Source organism: Uloborus diversus, chromosome 7, assembly GCF_026930045.1.
Source record: "Uloborus diversus isolate 005 chromosome 7, Udiv.v.3.1, whole genome shotgun sequence".
In the NCBI taxonomy this organism is placed as follows: domain Eukaryota; kingdom Metazoa; phylum Arthropoda; class Arachnida; order Araneae; family Uloboridae; genus Uloborus; species Uloborus diversus.
In genome coordinates, this window is record NC_072737.1 from 27,254,262 (window position 1) to 27,278,386 (window position 24,125).

General features: G+C 34.2%; 2 protein-coding genes across 3 annotated transcripts in view; one reads left to right on the forward strand and one right to left on the reverse strand.

Moving 5' to 3' along the window:
• LOC129226504 (Krueppel-like factor 6) overlaps positions 1-13,675 on the forward strand; it is a 270,656-nt gene extending 256,981 nt beyond the window's left edge. For both annotated transcript variants that reach the window (XM_054861115.1, XM_054861116.1), the window contains exons 2-3: positions 6,229-6,607; positions 11,813-13,675. In XM_054861115.1, coding sequence (XP_054717090.1) covers positions 6,229-6,607; positions 11,813-11,988 — 555 coding nt within the window. In that variant the 3' untranslated portion in view covers positions 11,989-13,675. The remainder of the gene's footprint in view (positions 1-6,228; positions 6,608-11,812) is intronic.
• Positions 13,676-15,970: 2,295 nt separating this feature from the next.
• LOC129226344 (MPN domain-containing protein-like) overlaps positions 15,971-24,125 on the reverse strand; it is a 48,939-nt gene continuing 40,784 nt past the window's right edge. The window contains exons 14-16 of the mRNA XM_054860945.1: positions 18,541-18,630; positions 17,743-17,941; positions 15,971-16,190 (exon numbers count right to left, since the gene is read on the reverse strand). Of these exons, the coding sequence (XP_054716920.1) occupies positions 16,165-16,190; positions 17,743-17,941; positions 18,541-18,630 (315 nt within the window). The 3' untranslated portion in view covers positions 15,971-16,164. The remainder of the gene's footprint in view (positions 16,191-17,742; positions 17,942-18,540; positions 18,631-24,125) is intronic.

Consider the following 24,125-nt stretch of genomic DNA (forward strand, 5'->3'; position numbering starts at 1 on the left):
AGACTATTAAGATAATTAGCAGACAGCCCCCTTTTCAAGGAAGGATGACGTTGCTCTCTAGTAGAAAAGAGTTTTTGGCACAGTGCCAAAGGATCTTCATCCCTATTTTCGGCGGTCACTTCCGTCAGTGGAAGCTTGGGATTTCGATGCGTGAATTCTTCTCCGTTTAACGTAAAACCTTATTGTGCAATTCTTACCGATAAATTAATCATTTTCCGAATGTAATTACGTTTTTTGTTTTGTTTGATTGATATTTTGCCCAGGATATTGAATTAAATGGATGGTGAAGGGAAGGTTGAATTGGTAACTGAAGCGGAATGATTAATTTCCTATGACTAATTATCCATTCGCAGATTTTAGTAAGTGAGTTAATCATTTCGGCGGGATAAGTGTAATAATGAGGACAAGCAAAGATGCTGGAAGATTTGCTGCCTGCCTAAATTGAGTGCGCGGGATGCAGTGGTGATGCCCCCCCCCCCCCTTAAATGCAGCGTTTGAAAATAATGACATTTCAGTGATTACTTAAAAATGAAGCAGTTTCACAAAGAATGCCAACAGAAAATGAGCACATAATTGCCATCCTCCAGGGTCAGGGCCGACGAGAGGCCATGCCAACCTAGTCGCAAACTAGGTGCCCGGCTCGGAAATGGAGCAGCATAAATTTCATTACTTTTACGGGGTGAGTGGTTCTAGTGACCAAACTGACGAGGGTTCCGGCTTGGTTCTTAGCGGTCCTGTACTGGTCTTTTGTTTCTACTACCACACGTAGTCCGTAGTCAAACTCAAGGGTGCCCCCTCCCTAAGAGCAGGGGCGCACCCCCTAAATATCATGAAGAGTCCCTCCCAACCCCCCAAGTAAAAATTACCCCTCACAACACCCCCCTAAAAATTTCAATGGCGCAGTCTGTGCCATGATTCCTCCCCCCCCCCCGCTCCCAGGTGGGCACCCGTGTCTAACCGGTTGGATGGGGCTCTGGCTCTGAAGACAGCTCTATTTTTATATCCAGACCAGGACTCAAGCAGCCCCTGACCTAGCACCTCCCAGAAGTATTGATACACAATTCGAACTTGGAGGACTTAGTGACCAGTCATCGTTGGCACAAAAGGAGGTCTTCGACCGGACCGGACAGTATCAAACCCGTGACCCTTCAGGCACGAGTCCAGGCCTTACCGATCGAACTACCTCAGCCGAATTATATTGCCAGTGATAAATATTAATTACCTTGTAAGCAATAACGCAGAGAGTCATTAACAGTAAGACAAATCGGAGATTGGATGGTCGATCAGGGTCTTTGATCAAATGCTAACTTTCAAGAAAAAATGAATGAAACTTTGGTGCATGTGGTACTTTCATTAAATTTCTATGACCTAGTTGGCCTATTCAGTAATCAGACCGTGAGTTAAAAAAAGAATTGTTTTCCCGCACACATTTACTTTATTCAAATATTAAAAGTCGAAAAATTTCATTTCACTAAACTCACACAGCTATTCAAAGACTTATAAAACTTTTTAATGGCGTAAAAAAGTATTAGTACCAGTTAACTACTACTTTGTTTTTCTTTTGAACTAAAGTAATTTCTATGGCACTTTACAAAATATTTCGCGCAACGATATTACGCTCTTTTGCTGACCTCCAAGGAGGTCACGTCAAATTGAAACAAACATGCATAATGAAAAAAAAAAAAAAAAGTCCGTCGCTAAAAAGATGAAATTCCCGCATCGGTCATTCCCGACGACCCATTTCCCCTCCATCCTTATATGGACTCTTCCAAAAATCGGTTGCGTAATGCGGGGGGAAGTCGCTCTCGCTTTCGCCCAATCGGCAGAGCGACTGCCCCCGCTAGAGTTGATTGTGGGAGCAAGGATAACTTGCACTAGACGACACAATAATTAAGTGCACAAAATGTATGTCATATTCAGTCTGCTGAGAGTTTATTAAGTATTTCCGTTGCAGAAGTTTACGCCAGCAGTAACTTATCAGTGAGAAATGCTTCAGTGTCAAAGTTTGCCAAATAATGCTAAGTGGATTTTAAAGAGCCTTTGTAATCTTGCCACTTAGGCAACGTTTTTTCCCCCCTTTCTCTCTGTCTATCTTTCTCTTATTACCTTCAGATTCAAATATAAAACTAGATTTAAAAATTCCTCAAATCAGTTCTCTAATAGGGTCGTTGCCAAAATTTTTAAAGTATTTTTTTCTGAAAGAACATGCTTAAGAACATAGGATCTGACCATTTTTTAAATAATTTATTTAAGTTTAACATTTTAAAAAAATTACTTAAATCGGTGCGCTTTTATTGTTTGCACTTCTGTCTTGTGACATCACAAATGATGAAATGCCATTCAATGTTGCCATTCACAGAAAAACATTTAATTCGCATCTTTACTCACTTGCAATGGCAACGATATGGTTGATAGCAAGCGTAGAGCGCAATTTTAATTCGCTGCTAGATTATCATAACGTGGAAACGTAGTAGAAAGATGCGGCAAAGTGCGTCATTTATGACGTCATACAGACCACGCCTTGTTTAAAAAATCGGACATTTAAAAAAATTAATTAAAAAATAACTGTGGGAAACTAAAAGTATTTTCTGGGTCAATGTTTTTTTTTTTTTTTTGCTTATTCTATCAATTTCAGTGACTAAAAGTAATACTTTTGACTGAAGGAAACAACCCCATTGTACAATTTTTCTAACTTTCTTTTTAGTGTTAATTGACAAGAAAGAATTTTTTGTTTACGAATTTTTGTTTCATACGCAGCGCAACTGTTCAGTAGAAGCAGTAAAAAGCCTGCTGTAGCGTAACTTCCAGATTTACATTTTAAATTTATTTTTCATTATTAATATTTTGAAGAAGGAAAATGCGTACTATCATTTAGAACCGCTAGTACTTAAAGATGCAAATGAAAGCTGCATGATAAAAGTAGCATTTTAAATTAAGAACTGTTTTGCCTACTGAACTGCTTACAAAATTTGTCATTTCTTACTAACTTTAGTTTTATCTTCAGCTACTTTGAAAACGTTTTTTGGTAAGAGCATTGAAGGTTTTCCATTTTAGTCAGTTTCGAATAAATATGGACGATGAATGCTTTGTTTCTTGAGAATTACTGCTCTTTTTTTCGATTGTGAGGAAATTGTCTTACTTTTTCTTTTCTTCTACTTTTAATTTTATCGCTTCATTGCGTGAGTATTCGATAAATAATTATGGTGCATAGTTATTTATCGAATAATTACTAAAGTTGCTAAAAATTATTACGTCAAAACATACATTTATATCTTATAATTTTTAGTCAGTGTTTACCAATAGTTTTAATCTTTCTGCTCGCGTTCATATCTTTTAGTTTGTTCTTTAATTTTGTTTAGTTGCTCGATGATTATTTCTTAATAATCGATAATTATTTCTTAAGCTCGTTGATCAAGTACGGCTGCAATAAATATTCATTGTTTAAAGTGTTCAATCCTTAATGGAATAGTATACGAAATTGAATTTAAAAAAAAATTGTATGCGAATTTCATCAATTTCATCACAACATTTTTAATAGGAGATGCAAAATCATGTATTCGTTGAAAAGGATGACAGACTGTTTACGGGGAATTTTTTTTCATAACAATAATTTTAAAAAGTCTTGATTTCGTAAAAACTGTTATTAGAACAACAAAAGAGACTGTAGTTTCATTGAGACCTGTTTTAAATTCGTTCATACTAGCACAGTTTTTTTTTTATGAACACTTATTTATTTATTTAGTGAATGATTCATATCATGAAAAAAAATGATGAATTTTCCTCTGTAGAACTTCTAATCCATACAAATAGTTAAATTCATTCTCAAAATTTGTCATTTATAATTAAAAAATTTTTAGTAGTGAAAATGAGAAAAGCTCTATTAAAAAAAAAAAAGACAGAAAAAAAAAGTTTAAAAAAAATCTCAATTCCTTTCTAGCGTCTTTTCCTGGGTACACTCTTGAAAAGTTAAGAAATTTTAGTCTCCTCGCGAATCAATTCGCTTATGATTAATTAATAAATTGAATCATGTAATCTCCTCTGTATTTTTAAAATGCTTAACATTTTGTTTTTGTGAATACTTTTGCCTATAGATGGCGCCAGCAAATTATCATGTAACGGAATGCAAGTTGACAGTTGACGTTTGGCAATCATTAGTTTAAAACTCGTTAGTTGAGTTGAATATTTTTCAAATTGAAATCAATGTCCAGTTCCTGTAGCAAAGAAGTAATTGCAATTAATTTGTGCTTTAAAACAAATTTTAATGAATTATTGAATAGTGTAATGAGAACCAACAGCATGGAAAATGACCAACGGGCTAAATAATTAAGCTTAAAAAATGTAATAAACATTTATAAATCTTTTCTTTTTTGTCTGTAGACTCCTAGATATCATTACCATGTTTTCTGAACACCATGCTATGACACTACCACGATACTGACATTTTTAATGTTAAAAATAAATCATAGCAATTTAAAACTATCATCAAGTATTTATAGTCTCAAAAAGCTCATCATAAATTGTCAGCAAATTTAAATTTATTTAATTTGTGTCCAAACAATAATTAACGTAGTAATGACATGTAATAAATAATCTGACTGAAAGTCTGGAATAAGAGTAACAAAAGGAAATAGTTTTCACTTGAACCAAAGTTGACGTGTATGCTTATTAGAACAGGTGGTCGTGTACTGCTAACAGTTAGATAAAGGTGAAAGCACCATTTAGTGGGGAGTTTACAATTACTTCTGTGGAATGTATTTTTTTTCTCGCATGCATAAATTTTATAATGTCTAAAATATAAAAAGAAATAAAAAAAACCTAGATAATTGTTGGCTTTGCTTTTAAAGCTTTTCAGTTCTAATTGAAAACTTTCAAATAATAAAGTTAGTAGTTTGGGACAAGCCACGGTAATGATATTTTTTTTTTTTTTTTTTTTTTTGCACATTGAAATGTCATTGATTTTCCCGTTTAACTACAGAGTGGTCCATAAGTGGGCGTACCCCACTATTTTCAATATGTTGGTTGGTTGTGATTGAACGTTTGTCCTTGAAATCTTCAGTGTCATAAACATCGGTAGAACATCAATAAACAGTTGAATTCTGCGCCATTATGTTTTGAGGCAAAACATATCTCCGAACTCCTTAATAATGAAAGAACTTTGTAAAATACTTTTCATGTACCCTTTTGGATCCCCATTGAGGCTCCTCGCAATTGCTACATGGTAAATCCGCCTCTGTCTGTTGTTTTTCTTGCTTCGAAGCAAAATCTATTGATTTCAGAGCGAGTTCTGACGATAAGAATCAGAATCGCGGCAAATATGTCTCTAAACTTCGTTCACAGTAAAAACAAAGAATTGCGCCATTTGGCGATCGCAATCACGCGCTTGGCTTGGACAAGAACAAATTGGGGCCAAGCAGACGGCGAATATGAATCCTATTGGGATAACTTTTTTTTCTTCAAAAAAGAGAAAACCCTCAAACGCGGCATTGCGGCAAACCTTTTTGTTTACTTTTGGTATATGTGTTCCGTGAACAGAGTATAAATCTAAATATGAAGTTACCAACACCCCCGTGAGAGTAAATGCCTGTTGCATTTGTCTCAAAAAGTGAAGTTTAATGAGCGGCAGCGTTGACTTCTGGTACAGAGGACTGCGCTGCTTGCGGCAATCTAGCGATGGTGTTGCTATGGCGATGGAACCAAACAATTCAAATCAAATTGTTAATTTTCTAAGTTTATATTTGGAAATTAACCAATTGCTAATTTCTTCGCTATTAATACCTAGTACATTTGATTAATGGCAGTGGCCTACGTATCAACGTTGAATGGTCCATGTTCCCTTGTTTTCAGTTCATTTTTGCTCCATAATAGAAGTGAGAAAGTGATAGGCATTTATTATTACGGGGGCGTTACTGTCCGACCGTCACGAGAAAAGCCCCCGCAGAAATGCCTTCGCCTGTCTGTTGCTATAGCAACAAAGCGTTTCTCATTTTCCCAAGGGAAGCTTAATATTGGAAAAATCCGTACGACTGCACAAAGACGAGTGGCGAAATGGCGCCAAAAAACCACTCCTGCTAACCCTCGCAGAAAATGAACGAAGTCCGTTTCTAGTTCCGGGCTCAGACTTAACGTCGGGAGCTTTTCTCGTGAAAGACAGACAGTAGTTAAACATAAAATTGTGTAAAATTTAATGAGCCTTTCGACACTTCCCTGACGATTTCTCTTCTGTTTCAGACTATTCTCGAAATGGAACGTTACCTGAAAGAAGAACCCAAGTCTTTCAAGTGCTTGGCCACGAGCCCGTGGGACCGCTTCTCTCTACAGGTCGAGCCGGTAGAAGATCTCGAGAGCAGCGCCAGCAGCCTCACAGACGGTGGCAACAGCAGTGGCGCGGAAGACCGCCTTTCGGTGTCCGACCTGGACGCGGACATCGACAAGGCGCCAGAAAACAAAATTCGACGCCCCGGCGTCAAGGACTGCGGAGTCAGGCCCCTGCGAGGCTTCGAGGCGCTGGACGGCAGCAAACGCAGGATCCACAAGTGCCAATTCAGCGGGTGCAAAAAGGTGTACACAAAGTCTTCGCACCTCAAAGCTCACCAGAGAACGCACACAGGTAAGTTTCAGCATTGCTGCCCTTCTAATTCATGTACAAAAATGAACCATAAATGATGTCACACATTTTTTTTTTTTCAAAATTTTTGATCACCCCCTGTCAGCCCTTTGACTGATCAAGGTAGCACGTGTGATAATGAATGCCAGATGGGACAGGTGTCCCACACATGGAACTGATATGGTCAGGCCGGAAATGCCAAGGAACCGTCTATCCGTGGGAAAATTATAAGGAACATTTTCTACGCTGGAAGTCGAGAGAAATCGGTGATCTGATAGCCGGGCTCTGAGCTAAAGATGATGTGTAATTTCAAAAAGCTGTACATTTTGTAGTATGAATAACAAAAGCATTAATTAATAAAAGTTTAAATGAAACAAATGGTCTCCAGAGTGTAATAATTGCAAACGAACTGCACAATAATACAATGCAGCAAGAGGAAAAATGACCAGGAGTTCACAATGGCGCAGTCGGTAGGATATTGTGGGCAAGTTACCTCGGTGACAGGAACAAGAGACCTTCGGGGAGTGATGTCCCATCTGGCATTCATTATCAGACGTGCTACCTTGATCAGCCAAAGGGCTGACACCCCCCTCCCTTGCCACAAAGTGTCACACTTCAACACAGCCCTTGTCACATAACACGCTGCTTATTATAAGCATCCTTGTAAAAAATGCGCGATGTCATTATTCTTGTCTCACCCACCCTCCCACTTGTCAATTTTACGACCCCATCCTCAAAGTGTGACATCATTTGAGGCAGTGAGGAACAAAGGGGTGTAAGTAGACTTTTTCAAGTTATTAGCAAAATTCGATTAAAGTTCCGGTTCTAGGTAGACTTTCGTTGAAATTGTTTTCTAAATCATGCTGTATACTGCCGTGGACAGGTAAACGGCAGTATCTGCAGAAATGAGTTTTGAGATTTTTGAAGAAATGTGAATTGGATTCAATACTAACAGTGGGAAGTGTTGGAATTAGGCGTTTTTTTTCGCGCCTTTCCTTCAGCGGAAACCAAATAAGCAAGCATGTACAATAAAGCTAACGTACAACAGATGACAAAAATGCAAAAAAGAAAAATAAGTCTTAGTGCTAGTTTTTTTTTTCAATTTCTTGGGCCGTTGGTCCCTTAAGAACGTACCCCCCCCCCCCCCCGCACTGCGGGTACGCAGATCCGGGCCTGGGACCCAGCTAAGCTGGTCCTAATCAATTTATCAATCCCCAATCAAATTTGTCTGGCACTGAAATCGCCTAAACCAAGTCACTCAAAATTGACCTTATACGTATAGAATAAAGAGGAGGATACTGTTGCTAATGCATGGAAGAAAAAAAGAAAAATAAAATAATGGAAACCTTATTCAAACTAATCAAAAGCACACCAGCACACGTTTAGTTTCAACAAAAAAATAAGTTAACAGCTGATTTGTTACAGGATGGTTCTTACATCACTGTATTATTAGTTTCAGTCAACGGAATTCACTTCATAAAAACTTAAAAGTTCAAACAAGAACATGTCAAAGTCCATAGGCTTATTTCAATAAAAAAAAACCCACGTACATTCTGCCAATAGAAGACCCATGTTTTGGTCACGTGACCTGGAACTGATCTATTCTATCAAGATTTGAGCCACTTACTGTCGAGGTTATGGTGGACGTCTGTGAATGTTTTCAGGTTCGAAATTCGTTCAAAAACAAACATGTCCGTTACGATATACAGTGAAACCTGTGTAAGTTGACCACTCGCGGTGCAGTACTTTGGTGGTCAACTTATAAAGGGCGATAATGATTTTTTTTTATTTTCTGTCGTTTCTTGCACCATGTATACATTTTTTGAGTAATTCACCCTTATTCTTTCTGTTCAACTCACTTTCATTGTTTAACATTATTGAAAGTGAAACAATAATTAAAACTACTATTCAAACAATTTTGTTATTTTTTCCTTGTTTTTAACTATATTAGACACCGTAGTTTTAGAAATTCCATATTTGCCAGCTAATTTTCTCCGGCTTTCTCCATTTTCAATTTATTTTAATATAATATTTCATATTTTTTGTTAATATCAAGTTCAACTAACTTTCTTTTTGAACAACTTATAGCACAAAGAGCAATAAGCGCGACTCTCCCAGTTCATAAAGGCAAAATTTAAATGTTCCATCTCTTAATCCCTCGCACCAGAAACATGTAACTTTACTCATTAGCAGGCCTAGATCTGCGTACCCGCGTCCTTAAAGGGGCTAACGGCCCTAGAAATTGAAGAAAAAATAGAAAAAAAACTAGCACTAAGACGTATTCACTTTACAAATAGACACTGCTGCCCACTAGGGAGGGGCCCTACATACTTTGTTGCCATGGGGGCCCAAAATGTATAGATCCGGGCATGCTCTTTTTAGCAGAATTCATGTGCTGCCACAACATATTGCAACTGAAAGAAAAGACTTTGAACTTTTCTACTGACAACTATTTTCATTGAACAGAGTACAAAAAGCTATCTCAAATGGAACAACAAATGAAAAACATGTTTGGAGAATAAAGAGCAGCAAAAACATTATGCTGCTGTTTAGTTAGTAAAATGATAGTCTGTCATCATAGCATCAAAAAAATTTTTGGAAGGTTTAAAAAAAAAAAAAAACTAATAATAATAATAAATAAATAAATAAATAATAAACTAAAACAATTTGCTGAAGAAAATTTTAAAAAATAAACCAAGTGGTCAACTTACAAAGGGTTTTTTACAATACTCCAAACCAAATTTGGCGTACATTAGTGGTCAAGATAGACAGGTGGTCAAGATAGAGAGGTGGTCAAGTTACGGAGGTTTTCCTTCATTATATGAGATAGGACTAATTCTGTTCCTGACAAAAGCGGTCAACATTGGTCAACTTACAAGGGTGGTCAACTTTACAGGTTTTACTGTATTACTAGATTCAATCAAGTGAAGACATGTCCAAATTTAAAATCAGTCTATGCTTGAAAGCTTTTTCTTAGTATTAATGAGACTAAATCAATCTACATAACTACATTTTTCCATAAAAGGTTATTTAGAAACACGTGTTTCGTGAATCCCAGATATCACTTAATAGAAACATGTGCGGTTTTGATTAAAGGCCCTGAATCGTAGAATAAGTAGTGACACGTCTGCCATCTTGGGGCTAAACGTTTCTTTCTTCCTACGCCTGCTATGGTGAAGTTGCGTGTTTTTCTTCTTGATTGTGGTTTCTTATAAACTTCATGTGTATCCACAATCAAGAACCACAATTAGGTAGCAAAACGCGCTACTTCATTATAGCAGACATAGGAAGAAAGTGGCATTTAGCCCCAAGATGGCGGACGTGTCGCTACTTAAACTACAATCTAGGGCAGCGTTTCTTAATTTCTCTTATTAGTGGAACCCTTTTTCATGCTCACTTTTTTTTGTGGAACCCCTGGTTTCTGAAACACTAGTTTGCAGTGATTGCAACCAGGAATCTGTTTCAGAGGTGATTCAGATTCTTACCTCGAACAGACTATCACATTAACTGTTGGTCATTAAATCACTAATTAACTATATTTCATTGACAGTCATGCTATTTATTGATAACTGCTAGTTATTATTTGTTATTGTAAGATACACTCCTATTTGTAACTCTGAATATTTTTAAAGGGGACAAATACCCTTAGATTAAAATATTTTTTCAATTAGGAAAAGAAATACTTACCTGCAATAGTATTAGTTATTCACTTCAATTTACACAGAAAAAGGTTTTGAAGTTAAAACCTTAAAAATTAAAATGTCTTTTAATTTTTTGGTTACTTATAAATGTTACTAAGCTGTTGACGTCAGAGTTAGAACATTTAGACGCCTTTGACCAGTACCGCTTCTTAAATTGGTCCTCTCTCGTTAAACGTTGAAATTGACCTTCCAACTGATGCCATGGATACAGGGAGAGTGGCTAGTATCCAGAGCAGAAACTATGAACTTGACGTCAAAAATCGCAACTTTAGGCAATATTTGGTAATGTAGTAGGAAAAGGGGTTTGGTGTGCACTCCCAAAACTTTTTTAATATTTAAATCACTTTTTAAAATATCTTTAGTGATATTAGGGGATTAAAAGCTTCTTCCGGAAATTTTTCCAAATAGAAGGTTTTAAAACGCAATTTTAGGCTATCTTTGGAGACATTAGGTGAGAAAGAGGTGTTTTAAGATTGATCTAGGAAAAATTGTGAAGTTGAAATCCCGAAGGCAATCTATTTTTGACAGTCTAAAATTTGCATTATTTTAGACAAAATAAAATAATTCCTATAGTGACTAACACTGATGAGTAGTACCGTTCAGATTAGTATACGAAAGTAAAAGTAAATTTACTTTTAGTTTTGAAACAGCGTTAGGTTTATCAATTTTATAAAGAGCAAATTTGAAAGGTGGGAAAAGAAAACATGCAAGTCTCATAGAACCCCTGAGCAGGGGCGGATCCAGAAATTTTTGTAAGGGGAGAGGGTCAAGTTTCAATGGATGTCGTTATTATTCCTACGTAAAAAAGGAGCAGTTAAGCAGGGTTACCCATCATTCTATGCATGAGAGCATACCGCCTCATATGCTACGGAGTACCCCCCCCCCCCAGTCAAAACCCATTCGATTTACTTCCCCTCCTCTCCTCCTAAATTTTCAATGCCGCAGCCTGAGCCATGGATCGGTCATATACCCTCAAATTTTCATCAAAAGTCACATTCTTTCGGCAGATATGCTGGTCATGTTACCGTAAGTTTTGATTATATGAGATTACATCTATAAATAGTAGGAAAACAAACACATGACCCGCACAACATGTGATTTGAGGGGGAGGAGAACTGGGAAAAAGTTAAGCTCATTAGAGAAATGTGTGCTTTTGAAAATGAACAAAGAAATCAAAATAGCAATACTCCAGTAAACAAACCCAGTCAATTCTTTGAATTATAACACGCTAAAAAAAACTACTTTGCATAACCGAGCAAAAAAAAAAAGTTTAATAATAATCATAATGAAATCCTTCTCACAGGGGGGTCAGCTGACTCTTTGACCCTCCCCTGAATCCGCCCTTGCCCTTGAGAGAGCTCCGTGGAACACAATTTAAGAAACGCTGATCTAGGGCTTTAGTTTTGATTAGTACCTCCTGAATTGTTTAATTTGACTGTTATTTTCTGCAATAAATGACCATCAATGTAGTTATTGAACTAATGGCATTTTTTTTCTTCTTCAACAGGTGAGAAACCATACAAATGTTCGTGGGAAGGCTGCGAGTGGCGATTCGCTCGGTCCGACGAGCTAACGCGACACTACAGGAAGCACACTGGCTCAAAGCCTTTCAAGTGTAGTTTCTGTGATCGCTGTTTTTCTCGCTCCGACCACCTAGCGCTGCATATGAAGCGACATCAGTGACACAGCGCAGGACCAATGCCCTAGTCCATCGCCTATATATTTCTTTTTTTACATGGACGCTTTTTGTATGTCATGTTTTTTATACGAAGAAAGAACCGGTTTTTGCAAATAATCTTGTGACGAAAAAAACAACCCTGTTTGGTGTATTCAGTCTGTGAAAGTCTCTTGCTCCATTTTTTGCGCAAATCAGCTTTTGAATGAAGAACTATCACCATCTAAAATTTCGTGGCATAGGATGCGAACATTGTCAATAAATCAAACCAATTGGACTCTTTTTGTTCTAGCGGCTTCAAAAATCGCTATGACTGCAAATTGGATTCAACTTCCGGTACAGATGAAAAATTAAATCAAATAATGAAAGATTGGGCTGTCAAAGGATTGAAAACCACCACTCGGTGACTGTGGAACAGTCGATGTCGTGTGATTGCAACGGATTTTGGAATCCTTTCCGATGTTATTTCTTTCGATTTCTTCGCAAAGTTCCATTTCAGTCGATGCTCGTCGAGAGAACATTCCCCCGAGTTATTTTTGTAATTTTGCATATATTTGTCACTGCCTTGCATCGGAACGGGAAAGTGGCGTGGCGATCGCAATAGCCAGTCGAACTACTTCATCAGCCGACTGCCATTCCGACGCCATTTTGCGTTGGTTGCGAAAGAAATGTGCATCATCATCATTCAAACTGTTTGTGTTGCAAAATTCATAAAAGGCGCAAGTGGAAAAAAAAATATGTAACTACAAACATTTTATCACTAATGTTATGACTTTTTTTTCGATTTGGAACGCCTTGGCCTCAACTAGTCGGTGCTTACGAGACACGATCACACACCTAAGTTGCATTAAGAACTGAAGTGAAAAAGCGTTAAGTTTCGTCAAAATCATTATTACATTACGCATCTGTATATATATGAGAATTGTTTGTTTTTGTCGTTAAACGTACCGTGTTCCTCATGTTGATTTTGTTGTGCGTCTGTAAATATAGCTCTTGTCTGATACGATAAAAATTGGAAAGCGAAAATGTTTTTAAAAAAAGAATCAAACATACAAAATATTCATGTCATTGGTGAACAGCTTACTGCAATGCTTCAATGTTAACTAAAGGAAAATCACCGAAAATATGTAATATGCAGTACTTCGAATCTAAATGAATTTCTTGTGCTTTAAAGTAATTGCTGTGTATCTGGATTTCTCGAATGCTTCTTGCTATTGCTCGGAAGACAAACGAATGCATATATCTATCCTACGTGATGCGAAATGATTGTGTGATATCAGTTTTGTGGGTACTTTGCTGACTTGACTAGTAGCTCTGTTGATGAAATTTATTAACTGGGTATACTATTGTTCATGTGATTTGCTATTTTGGTACGATTTGTAACGATCATTTGCAATTTTTGAATTATTGAAAAGTTGGAAAGCTATTTTGATTTAATCGACGCATTTAAAGAAAAATAAAAAAACGTACCCAGTCTTTAAAAAGTTTAAAAATAAAGACTGGGTACATCTTTTGCACGCAAATGGCACAACCTTTGTCATGAAAACTTTTTGTAAAGTGAAAATTCAACATTGAAAGCCTTATTAGATTAGTTATTATAGAGTTGTTTACGACATGCATGGCAAAGATTTATTATGTAAATTGTTTTCTTTAAAGATATAATGCATTTCTGAAAATAAATATATTTGTTTCTAACATGTGTTTCATTACTTATCTAGAAAGCATAAACAAGACTTGCATTACAATAAAAAAGAAAAATGATTTATTTCTTTTTGTGTGTGTGTGAAGGTACCAAATCCGTAAACTCCTACAACAACATACAAATATACAAAAAATGCAATTTTATACAAATGGAATGACTTTCTTCTTAAAACTTAATTACAAAAATTTATTAAAACATATTGCAAAGTTTGACATTTGGAAATGATTTCATTTAATTCAGCAGCATCCAAAAGTACACTAATTAATTAAAGGAAATAAATGTTTTTAAAATGTGTTTATATTTTAAATGCTGTCTGAAAACTTAACATTACTGACAGGATTAGTCAAACTCTTTGAACAAAACAAAAAAATCTTCAAGAGCAGCAGCGTTATTTTTTATCAAAAAAAAAAAAAAAAAAAAAATCGTGAATCTCTTATTCAATATTTAGAAAATGGAATGGTTTCGGCAACACTTAGAAGCTTATGCATTTACATACACATAGCTAATATACAGAAAAAAAAAAGAGTTCTGGCATCACAAATTTGCTGACAAAATTCAATTACAATAACTGCTATTCTTTTCTTTAAAGTGTAGGCATAAAATAGTAAAACATCCCCACACACAAGCTTAACTATTAAGAAAAAAAAAAGGTAAACTTTCTTTGCATGCGGATTAATTAGATGAAGATGTAAATAACCTTTCAACCATGTTGAAACACATATTAAATTCTTACGCTGTTAATTGAGGACTAGAAATGAAAAAAAAAATTAAGTCCAAAAGAGAAATTTTCTCATGCCAGCCGAAAAATGAAAAACACTTGCATCTGGTGTGCAACTAGAATGATCTGACTAACTTGTAAAGTATTTTTACGAGAGTTTGCACTTTGGTTAGCTTGGTCTTTAGGACCTCTTTCCGAAAAAAAAAAAAAAAAAAAATTTCAATTTTTAGTCCTCATTTATATTTTACCTAAGATAGTTTTCATATCATCGCTAAAAAGACGAACGGTTGGTCTCACTTTTAAGCATTTTGCAGAAAACTGAATTAAAGATTTCCAGTGTTTACTGTATCTCTTGAGAATCACCACCAGTGTGAGGGACTGTAACTTTTTTACTATTTATTGTAGAAATATGCCCATTGGTCACATTATAAAATCGACTTTGGACATTTCTGTGGTGGTCATAACTCATTTTTCGATTTTTTATTTTTTTGAGATACGCCCATTCATCTTTTTAGCGAGTTTATCAAATATCAATGGAAAAAAAAGTGCCTCATAACTAAGGAGTTTTTTTGCATCTTAAGAAAAACAGGGATGTTTAGTAGTTGATAATAACAAATTTCCAAAGAATTATAAATTCTATTGTTAAATATATTTTGAAAAATAAAACTACTTAACTTTTCAGATTTTCAAAAAAAAAAAAAAAAAAAAAAAAACATGTGTCAAAAAAAAAATTGTACATTACTCACAATCTTCTATAAAAGTTTGCATCACAATGTGTCGTGAAGTTCTCAATTATATTAAAACATTACAAAGGAACATTGCTTTTTAAAATATCACTGTAATATTTTAAAAATCATTCATACAGACACTGAATTGATTCATTTCATAACAAAATTTCCAAGGAATGGAATTATAAATTAATATTTATACATAAACTTTAAGTAAAATTTCATACAAATCAAATAAATTACACTCTAAAAATAGAAAAATAAAAATCTTTACATATAAATAAAGCATCGTTCAAAAGATTTAAAAACATTTTTAAAAATAAATATGATCACAGAAAATTCGTTTTAAACTAATCAGGGCTACATAATATTTAATTCTTGAATTCCTTAGTATTTATTCACCAGTCATTTTTGTTTTTGTTAAGTTAATTCTAAACACTAATACACCATTTCACAGACAGGAGGAACAAATAACCACAACATAGGCATAGAATTTTGTAAATCTAGGGGAAGGGGGAGAGGACACAAGCAAGAGTGGAAGATATAATTTTATTTTTAATTTAAGAACCACCCCTTGTTCTTTACATTGCACCTTTTCTCATTTCTGTTTTTTAATCATTTTTTCAAAGTTTTAATATGCTTTTTGTTATTTTTCTGGTTTTTACAAAACTGATTTCAAACCAGAAATTTAGAAGAAATATGTCTTACAATTATTCTAAGAGAGGACGATGGTTTCCTACAATTTACAGGAGAATGCATGTGCCCCTATATTTCTTGTTTATAAGCTACAAAAAATAAAATAATAACTAAACAAACTTAAGTTTAAAAAAAGGATTTTTTTTTGTTGAAATTAACAACTTTCAAAGTGCGCATAGAAATTAAATTTTATGCATTTTAAAAACAAGGTAACAGAAGGGTGACCAATTTTTATAGCAGCAAAACATATTTTGAATTTTCTTTACTTAACACACCTTTGAACTTGCTTCTTATTCTAGAATTGAATCAACTTTAGAGATAGGAACCCCAAAGCCAGAAGTCAATACGAGGCCCGAAGTAAACTTTCTATAAGCGAAAAAGAAAAATATAGTAGCTACTTACAGTGACAGAAACTTATATGAATTTATATAAATTGCACTTAATGGTAAATAATAATAACAGGATTTAAAAAAAATAAAACAGGATTCTACTGTTACCACAATTATAAAATCCGTGCATTTTTAATGGCATTGATTTTGCCCATCCAGAAGCAATCTTGTTTTAGGTCATAGCTGAACTTCAATATTAAAAACAATGTACAGTTCTTAAGTGTCAAATATACAATCTTAGCTTGGATACTTGAATTATTTAAAACCCTTAGTATTAAAATTTCTTTTTTTTTTGCTTGAATTATTTAAAGGAATTAGTATCAGTATCAATATTTGTCCGTTTAACAAAATATCTTAATTAAAAAATTTGTTCAACCTTTTACTAAAACAATTAGCAAATTCAAGTGAAATATTTTATTTTGCCAGATAGGTTTATATTTTGAGTATAAATAAAATAAAATAAATAATAAATAAAATATAAACAGTTACAAGGAAATTTTAAAACTTTAATACAACAAACATTATTTATTAATGCAGCCCACATTGTAAACTTGATTTGTCAAAAAATTATCAGAGTCGTAACCAAAGTCAGGCTCGTCATTTTAAATTTTTGCAGCGGGGGGGGGGGGGGGGGGGGGGGGGGTTAAAGGGCATATACTTAATGCAAATTAACTAAAAACAACCTTTGCATGTAAATACATTAACTTGCCAAAGCCTCCATCTGAATGGTGGCCTGGCCAAAGATAAGAATTTGAGGACCCAACTGGAAATTTAATATTTGTCTTTAACACTGTAAGAATAACTACCTTTATGATATGGTTATAACAATCAACCTATTGCTCAATCTATTTCTATCAAATCACATCAATCCATTTTGCTATCAAATTAGTCCAACCCTTCTCTAATTTAGGCCCTGCTCATGATCTTACATTATGTTCATATATGTTTTTAAGGTATCAATATTTAGCTACATTACTAAAAAGCTTAAAGTTTTAACAATAAAATAAATTTATAAAGGAAAACAAACACACACATGCACAGACAATGAAAAAATAGATATCAAAATTTTGTTTTACTTTGTATTTGAATATTTTGTTTCCTAAATATGTATCAAAAATTGAAATTATTTAAAAAAAAATCTGTATATTTTTGTACTCGCAATTAAAAAATTAGAAACAAACAATGATCTTTTTTTCTTAAACTTATTCATTTTAAAAATCATCCTGAAGTTAGAACTTGGGCACTTGAAAGTTAAAATTTAAACAAAGATAAATAAAAAGTTAAAAGTGGTGTCAAACAACAATAAACAAACTATGCTACAAAAATTGGTCACCCATTTTTGCTTGAATCAGTTTATAACAAAATATTAAAAGTTTCTTTCTTCCCAATCAAGGAAATATCTATTAAATAGATTTAGTAGAAAAAAAAATTAAATAATAATTTTCATTTACATTGCAACATTTAGACCAGCAGCAGAAAAATGAAATTCATTAAATTCAACCACAAAAAAGACTATGTCATTATTAGACCTTTGAGGAAATCCCAAAAGTGTGTAACTGCTTGTGCTTGAGCAGTCGACTGAGCTCCCGTCACCATAAGATCTCGTGGGAGCTTTGTACGAAGAGATGTTTGAAGTTTCTCCCAATGAGAGCCACCGGCTTGAGATGATAATTCAGAATTAAAGTCCAAAGCTTCACCAGTTGATCTGTAATACTCAGAAATCAGACGCTGGAAAATAAAAAAAATGTACATCAGAGAAGTCATTTGTACATCAGAGAAATAATTTGGTTCAGAGCTTGGACTACACAATTAATCCAGTTTCAAAAAAAAAAAAAAAAAAATCAAAAACGTCAAATTAGGATACATCCAGAAAGTTTTCAAGGAGGGGTTGGTTGATTTTTTTATCTGATCTTTCACAATGTATCTGATTTGCACGTGTTTAGGGGTGGAGAGGGGGGAGGGCACAGAGGAGAGTCACTGAACCCATTCATTACCCTAACACTACCCGAGATGTCTACAATTGCGTCTACAAGACTTAAATTTTGCAAAATGCTCAGGGGAAGGCTTCCAAACTTCTCCTACAATCACCAAAGATTGACAAAAATTTCCTTTTTGAAATTTCTAATTTCGAAAAGTTTCCAGAAGGGAGATTCAAATTGTATTCCCTTTCTTAACATCATCAAAAAGTGCCCTATACTTGCAACTTGATACCTCATTTCGGAAAAATTGCCAGTGCAGGGTCCCTTAATCGGAGTTATGATTTGTCCTTGTATATAAAAATACAATAAGGTTGATTAACTTACGAAGACACAAAACGTATATTTTACCATTTCCATGAGCAAATCTTGAGTGAGGAATGAATCATGGGCAATGCTGTATATCATTTGCATCGGTCTACCATATTCATGAGGACGATGCTGAAAATGAAAAAAATACATAAGATTAAAAATATTTTATTATATACACAGGGGTAGAAGTGGTCAACTTTTAATACATAGGGCATTTTCCACGAAAAATATAGGACAAGTTTTATGAATAATACTGTTATGAAAAAATAAACAGTACATAGTATATATAACCTAGATATTCTTGCATAAATTATTATCAATGATTTCAATTAATCATTCTGCATACAGTTAAAAAACTCAAATAAAAGTTATAACTTTTACTTAGAATGAGTCTGCAGATCTTAAAGAATAGCTTCAGAAGAAAAAAAAGTTTATACATACATATGTATTTACGTTTAAGGCCATTTTCTATGCCTTGACTGCCTACATTAATCAGACTGTGCAAATTCAATTTTTTCTCAAAGTTTCAACTTTTTTTTTTTTTTTTTTTTTTATGAGAAGATACATGAAGCTTTTCTTTTGCCTCTGATTGTTATGCATCTCTACAAGAATTTCCCATTTCTTTATGAATTTTTTATTTAGTTACCATGATAAATCATGATAAAACAGAACTCTTTCCTTGGTAATGCATGCATAATTTATTGCTTTTCCAACTGCAGTACCTTAATTAACTTTAAAACTCTTATTATAGAGTCAATGCTTTAAGATGATCTTTCTTACGTCAGTATCTTTTTGTTTGCGAGAAAAACCTCTTTCAACTGATGCTACATCTTAAGAAAGGTACTAAAGACTTTCACTACTAAAAACCTAAGTATTTGCATCTAGAAAGCTGATCAATTTTTATCATTACGAAGCATTTTTTCAAAATGAATTAATTTACATCCAAGTAACATCCAATCCTCATTCCTCAAAATTTTTAAGAAGATAGTGACATATCAATGGAAGGATCCTGTAAAAATTTTATTTCTTTTTTAAAATTTCTGAAAAGCCTTTTTTTCAATAACAAATTCTGCTAAAAATATAGTCTTCAAATAATGTAAAATTCTGATTTTAGTAAGAAGTTCAAATTTTGAATCCAGGCAGGGTTAATTTATCTTTTTTATTTTCATTTTTTGCATAATTACCTACATTTAAATATTTCAAATAGAACTTTTTTTTAACCCCACACTTTGTTGTTAGTGAAAATTCATTGGCAAAGTGCTTCATCAATAGTTTGGAGAGCTTGTCATAAAATATAGATCATTAAAGCTTTCTCTAAAAACAAATTGAAAATTTTGTCAAAAATACTCTACAAAATTTAAAGAGACAAGTGCTGGCCAAAGATTCCAAAAAAAAAAAAAAAAATTTTTTTTATAAACAAGCATCTTGCTTTTAAGCAGTCTTGAATTGTCAAGTCGTGAAAGAAAGTGCGAATCAAGTGACCAGAAGGCTTTTCAATAATAATTTTTTACAATTTTTCATAACAAATTATAAGAATATAGGAAATATAGGACAATTTCAAAAATATAGGATGATGCTTTTTTTGAAAATATAGGAAATATAGGATATATAGGACTACTTCTACCCCTGTATAGAATAGAAAACACAGAAATAAGTATGCAAGTAGTATAAGATTTTCATGTGCTATGACATAAAAATCAAAACAGATTTACTGCTGCTCTACTAAATAGTAATTTTAAACTGTTTTAGAAAAATCTAAATACATAGAAATAAAATACTATGAAAAATTACTCTATGCTAGGAATTTCATCACTAAATTACATGCTTTTTAAGTGCCACAACTTTGTAAATGAGTCAAGTAACATTTGCTAAAAAAAAAAAATAGTCTTTGAAACAAAAGATGTCACAGGCAATTCAAGAACTTTCATGTGAAACAGGAAACATGAAAACTTTAAAAAGAAAGTGCACACCCAAAATGAATAAAGTTACAGATTTAAATCTGTTTGACATTTTTATGGGAGACCAAATTCAAATCAGAATTGAAACTGCTTTAGAACCAAACACATTGTAATCGATGTTTTCTTTTAATACGTGAAAAATAAGTACCTAAGAAACTCTGATTTCAGTTATGATCTACTTTCTCGTATCTTTATTCTTATTTTTCAAAAAATATTTACCGAATTTCATGTAAAAGATTATAGTATGCAGAATTGTAGGTATTTAGGGAAAGAGTAATAGTACGGTGCAAATAGACCAAAAAAAGGCCTAACCTCAACATCCAAAGTAAAAGTTTCCCGTCAACTCTAAATTGTTGTATACTGTCCACATATTGTTTGGTAAAAAGTTACATCGTTTTCAGAGTCGGGTTTTGGGGGGGAGAGGGGGAAGAAATTGGTAAATTAGCAGTTTTTATCAGTTTTTCCGAAATATTTAGAAAACTATGGCGTTTAGCGCAAAAAGTGCAATATACAAATAAAAATCTACAATAAATTTCGAACAAAATGGTCCTAACATTATTTTGTTAAATGAACGGTTGCAGAGTTACGGCAGGTGAAAAATAGAAATTTTTCGTATTTTTTTAGATTTTTCGGAAAAAAATATTCATTATCACTCAGGAAACTAATTTTTTGTATGAGGAGTGTTTTGTAAAAGCAAATTGCGATTTATGGGGCCGGTGGTATGTTTGTGATAAGCCCTTGAAGGAATGACAACCTCACCACCTACTCAAGGGGCTCTACTTTTAAGGAAAAAGAAGCATTCATGGTCCTTGGCTATATAAATCTGCGGCACGGAGAAACCCAAACTTTCTCTAAACAATGCCGCAATAAGAATGAATATATTTTAAACATTATAAAAATTCATAACAATTATAATTTATAGTTATACCATTTTTAATGATAGCATTTTTATAAGTGCAGCTTTTGAAGTTTTTTCTTTAGAAAATAGGCATATTTGCCTGTATATTGCAACCATATTTTATCAAACTTTTTGTCGTTTGTAAACTGAGTTCAATACTAACATTTAACAAAAACGTAGAACGTTGAACGCGACATATTGATGTAAAGTATTCACCAGTATTCAGTCCTCTTCAAGCATATCACCGTCCTCTTCTAGATCTTCGTCTATGATATTAGTTCCCCTGTTATTACTTCCTAGACCTGAGCAATTACTGCACATGCTTGAACAGTTTAGACCACTACTTCTGCACTCGCAGTTATGGACGCATTCGGCTTTGTAAACGTGTACTATGAGGGAAAGTAATTCCTAGGGAGTTGCAGAAAGCATTGTTGTAATTGGTCTCAGGTATTCACCAATCTCTCTCTCCCCCCCCCCCCCCCCCCCCCCCACTGGAGGTAAATTCTTTTTCTCATCCAGCCGCTGCTGAACCTGGTGGTAGGTTTTATATGAAAGCTGCCTGGTAGCTGCTGAAGTGGGGGTAAACCAACTTGAACAATGAATGTATGGGCTGCTTTGCAATAGCCTTCAAGTAACACTGGTAGTGAAAGCTATCTAGATCTTCAGTATTATTTGCTCCAAACATCGCAAGAAAGAAATACTTTCCTGCGTCAGCCACTGCACTGGGGTCAGCTTTGGAATCGTTAAAGACTTAGAAGCTTCGTACGAAGAGCGTTGATCGCTTATACTTTCCTATACGGTGAAATGTTTCCCTTCTTCTAGAAAGATGGTACATTGTCACATCCTGTGAAGGCGCATATTGCAAAGAGTACATACACCCTTCATATCTCCAATGCTTTGCTGAATGTCCGAAACAGTGCGCACCTTCTCCTGCTGATTGCCTTTCTCTGGTACCACCATTTTCAATTTGTTTTCTGATGGTGTGTGAACATTCAACAAGACTAGTAAGTCCATGTCATCACCGATCACATAATCCTCAACTCCATTCTTAGCTTTATCAATCGCTGTTAAAACAATAAATAAGTCAGCGTCACCCGATGCTTGATGAACTGCGCAACCGCCTCTTTGCAAGTACATTGTCAGGAGAGAAATAAAGACCCATTTTGTTCTTAACGTTAGCTAGAAATTCATTTTGGTTGATATTTACATCGATTGAGTCTTCAACTTTGACTTCAATGTTAGTGGTAGAATGTGATCTACGTAATTGTTCTTCATGTTTTGTGGTTCCTTGCTCGTATTTGTCAAAAACAAGTTGCTGGCTTATAATGAGCAATTACGTAATTTAGGTATTTCTCGCAAATCTGTCTGAAGGTAGCTGGGAAACGTCAAAAAACACGATGAAGAAGGTGATCTTTATCAATGATGTAGGAAACTTTTTCTAAATCTGGGGTGACCGATGATTAATTTGAATATGGAACCAAAACAGACACCATTGAAGATTTGCTCCCCTTCCTTATCAAGCCAGATTCGTCGAACAAGGGTGGAGGATATACACATAATTCAAATTAAAATACAGTCGAGCCCGCTTATTGGAATATCGGTTAAAAGAATATTCCGCTTAATATAATACATTTTCAATGTACCAAACCAATGTAATGTGTTATTTTTATCCCGGTTTTTGGAATTTCCTGCTTATTAGAATATTTTTCCGTGGCAAAATGGCTATTCACTTAAGCAAGTTCGACGGTATTTCTTAAAGTCTCTCATATTTTTTACAGTGCACACCATCCAATGTGAGAGAGTATTAGGCAGGGGTGCACGTGGACTGAAGTAAAATTTTCTGAAGGCAGTGTGAAATTTTCTGAAACTATGAGGAAGTTCGACCCTTCCCTCTCCCCAGTAAAACCTCTTCAAATATGCATACAAAAATCATGCAATTATTAAATCATTAATAAAAATTATTTTAAAAGTCTTTTTTTTTATTTTTTAAAATAATTTTTCAGTTTTAGAATGTGTTGTCAAACCAAAATTTTCGGAAACGGCAACCCAAAATTTTCGGAAATTTCGGATCACAAACACCCCTGGTATTAGGGTTCACACATACAGTGGTGTTGTTAATTGTCATAGACTTGGTAATAGAGACTAGAGACTGAACAGCTAACTTTCTTTTCAAGTGTATCTCTGAATGTTTCGTTCTCGATCTTTTTTAAAGCTAGTAGTTTAACTTCAAGTGCTTTATCACAGTTCACGCAAATGACAGAAAACTGGTTCTCGTTCCCAGTATTTCTACGTTTTTAACCCCATGTGGTGCCTCTAAGTTTCTTTTAGACTAGAATACAATTGTACAATATTACTTTTTAATAAAATTGCTTAGTTACTTCTGTTTACGTAGTAGTTAGAATTTCATTTTCCAAAAAATCTTAAAAATGCGAAATTTTTCTACTTTTACACCCGCCGTAACTCTGGAAACATTCACTCAATAAAAAAATGCTTAGGACCATTTTGTTCGTAATTTAGTGTAGATTATTTTGTATATTGCACTTTTTGCGCTAAACACCATTGTTTTTCAAATGTTTCGGAAAAACTGATAAAAAATACCAATTTACCAACTTCTCCCCCCCTCCCCCCAAAACCCGATGCTGAAAATGGTGTAACTTTTTACCAAACAATATGTGAACGGAATACAACAATTTGGAGTTGGCGGGGAACTTTTACTTTGGATGTTGAGGTTTATGTCTAATTGCACTGTACTATAAACTGCAATTCCT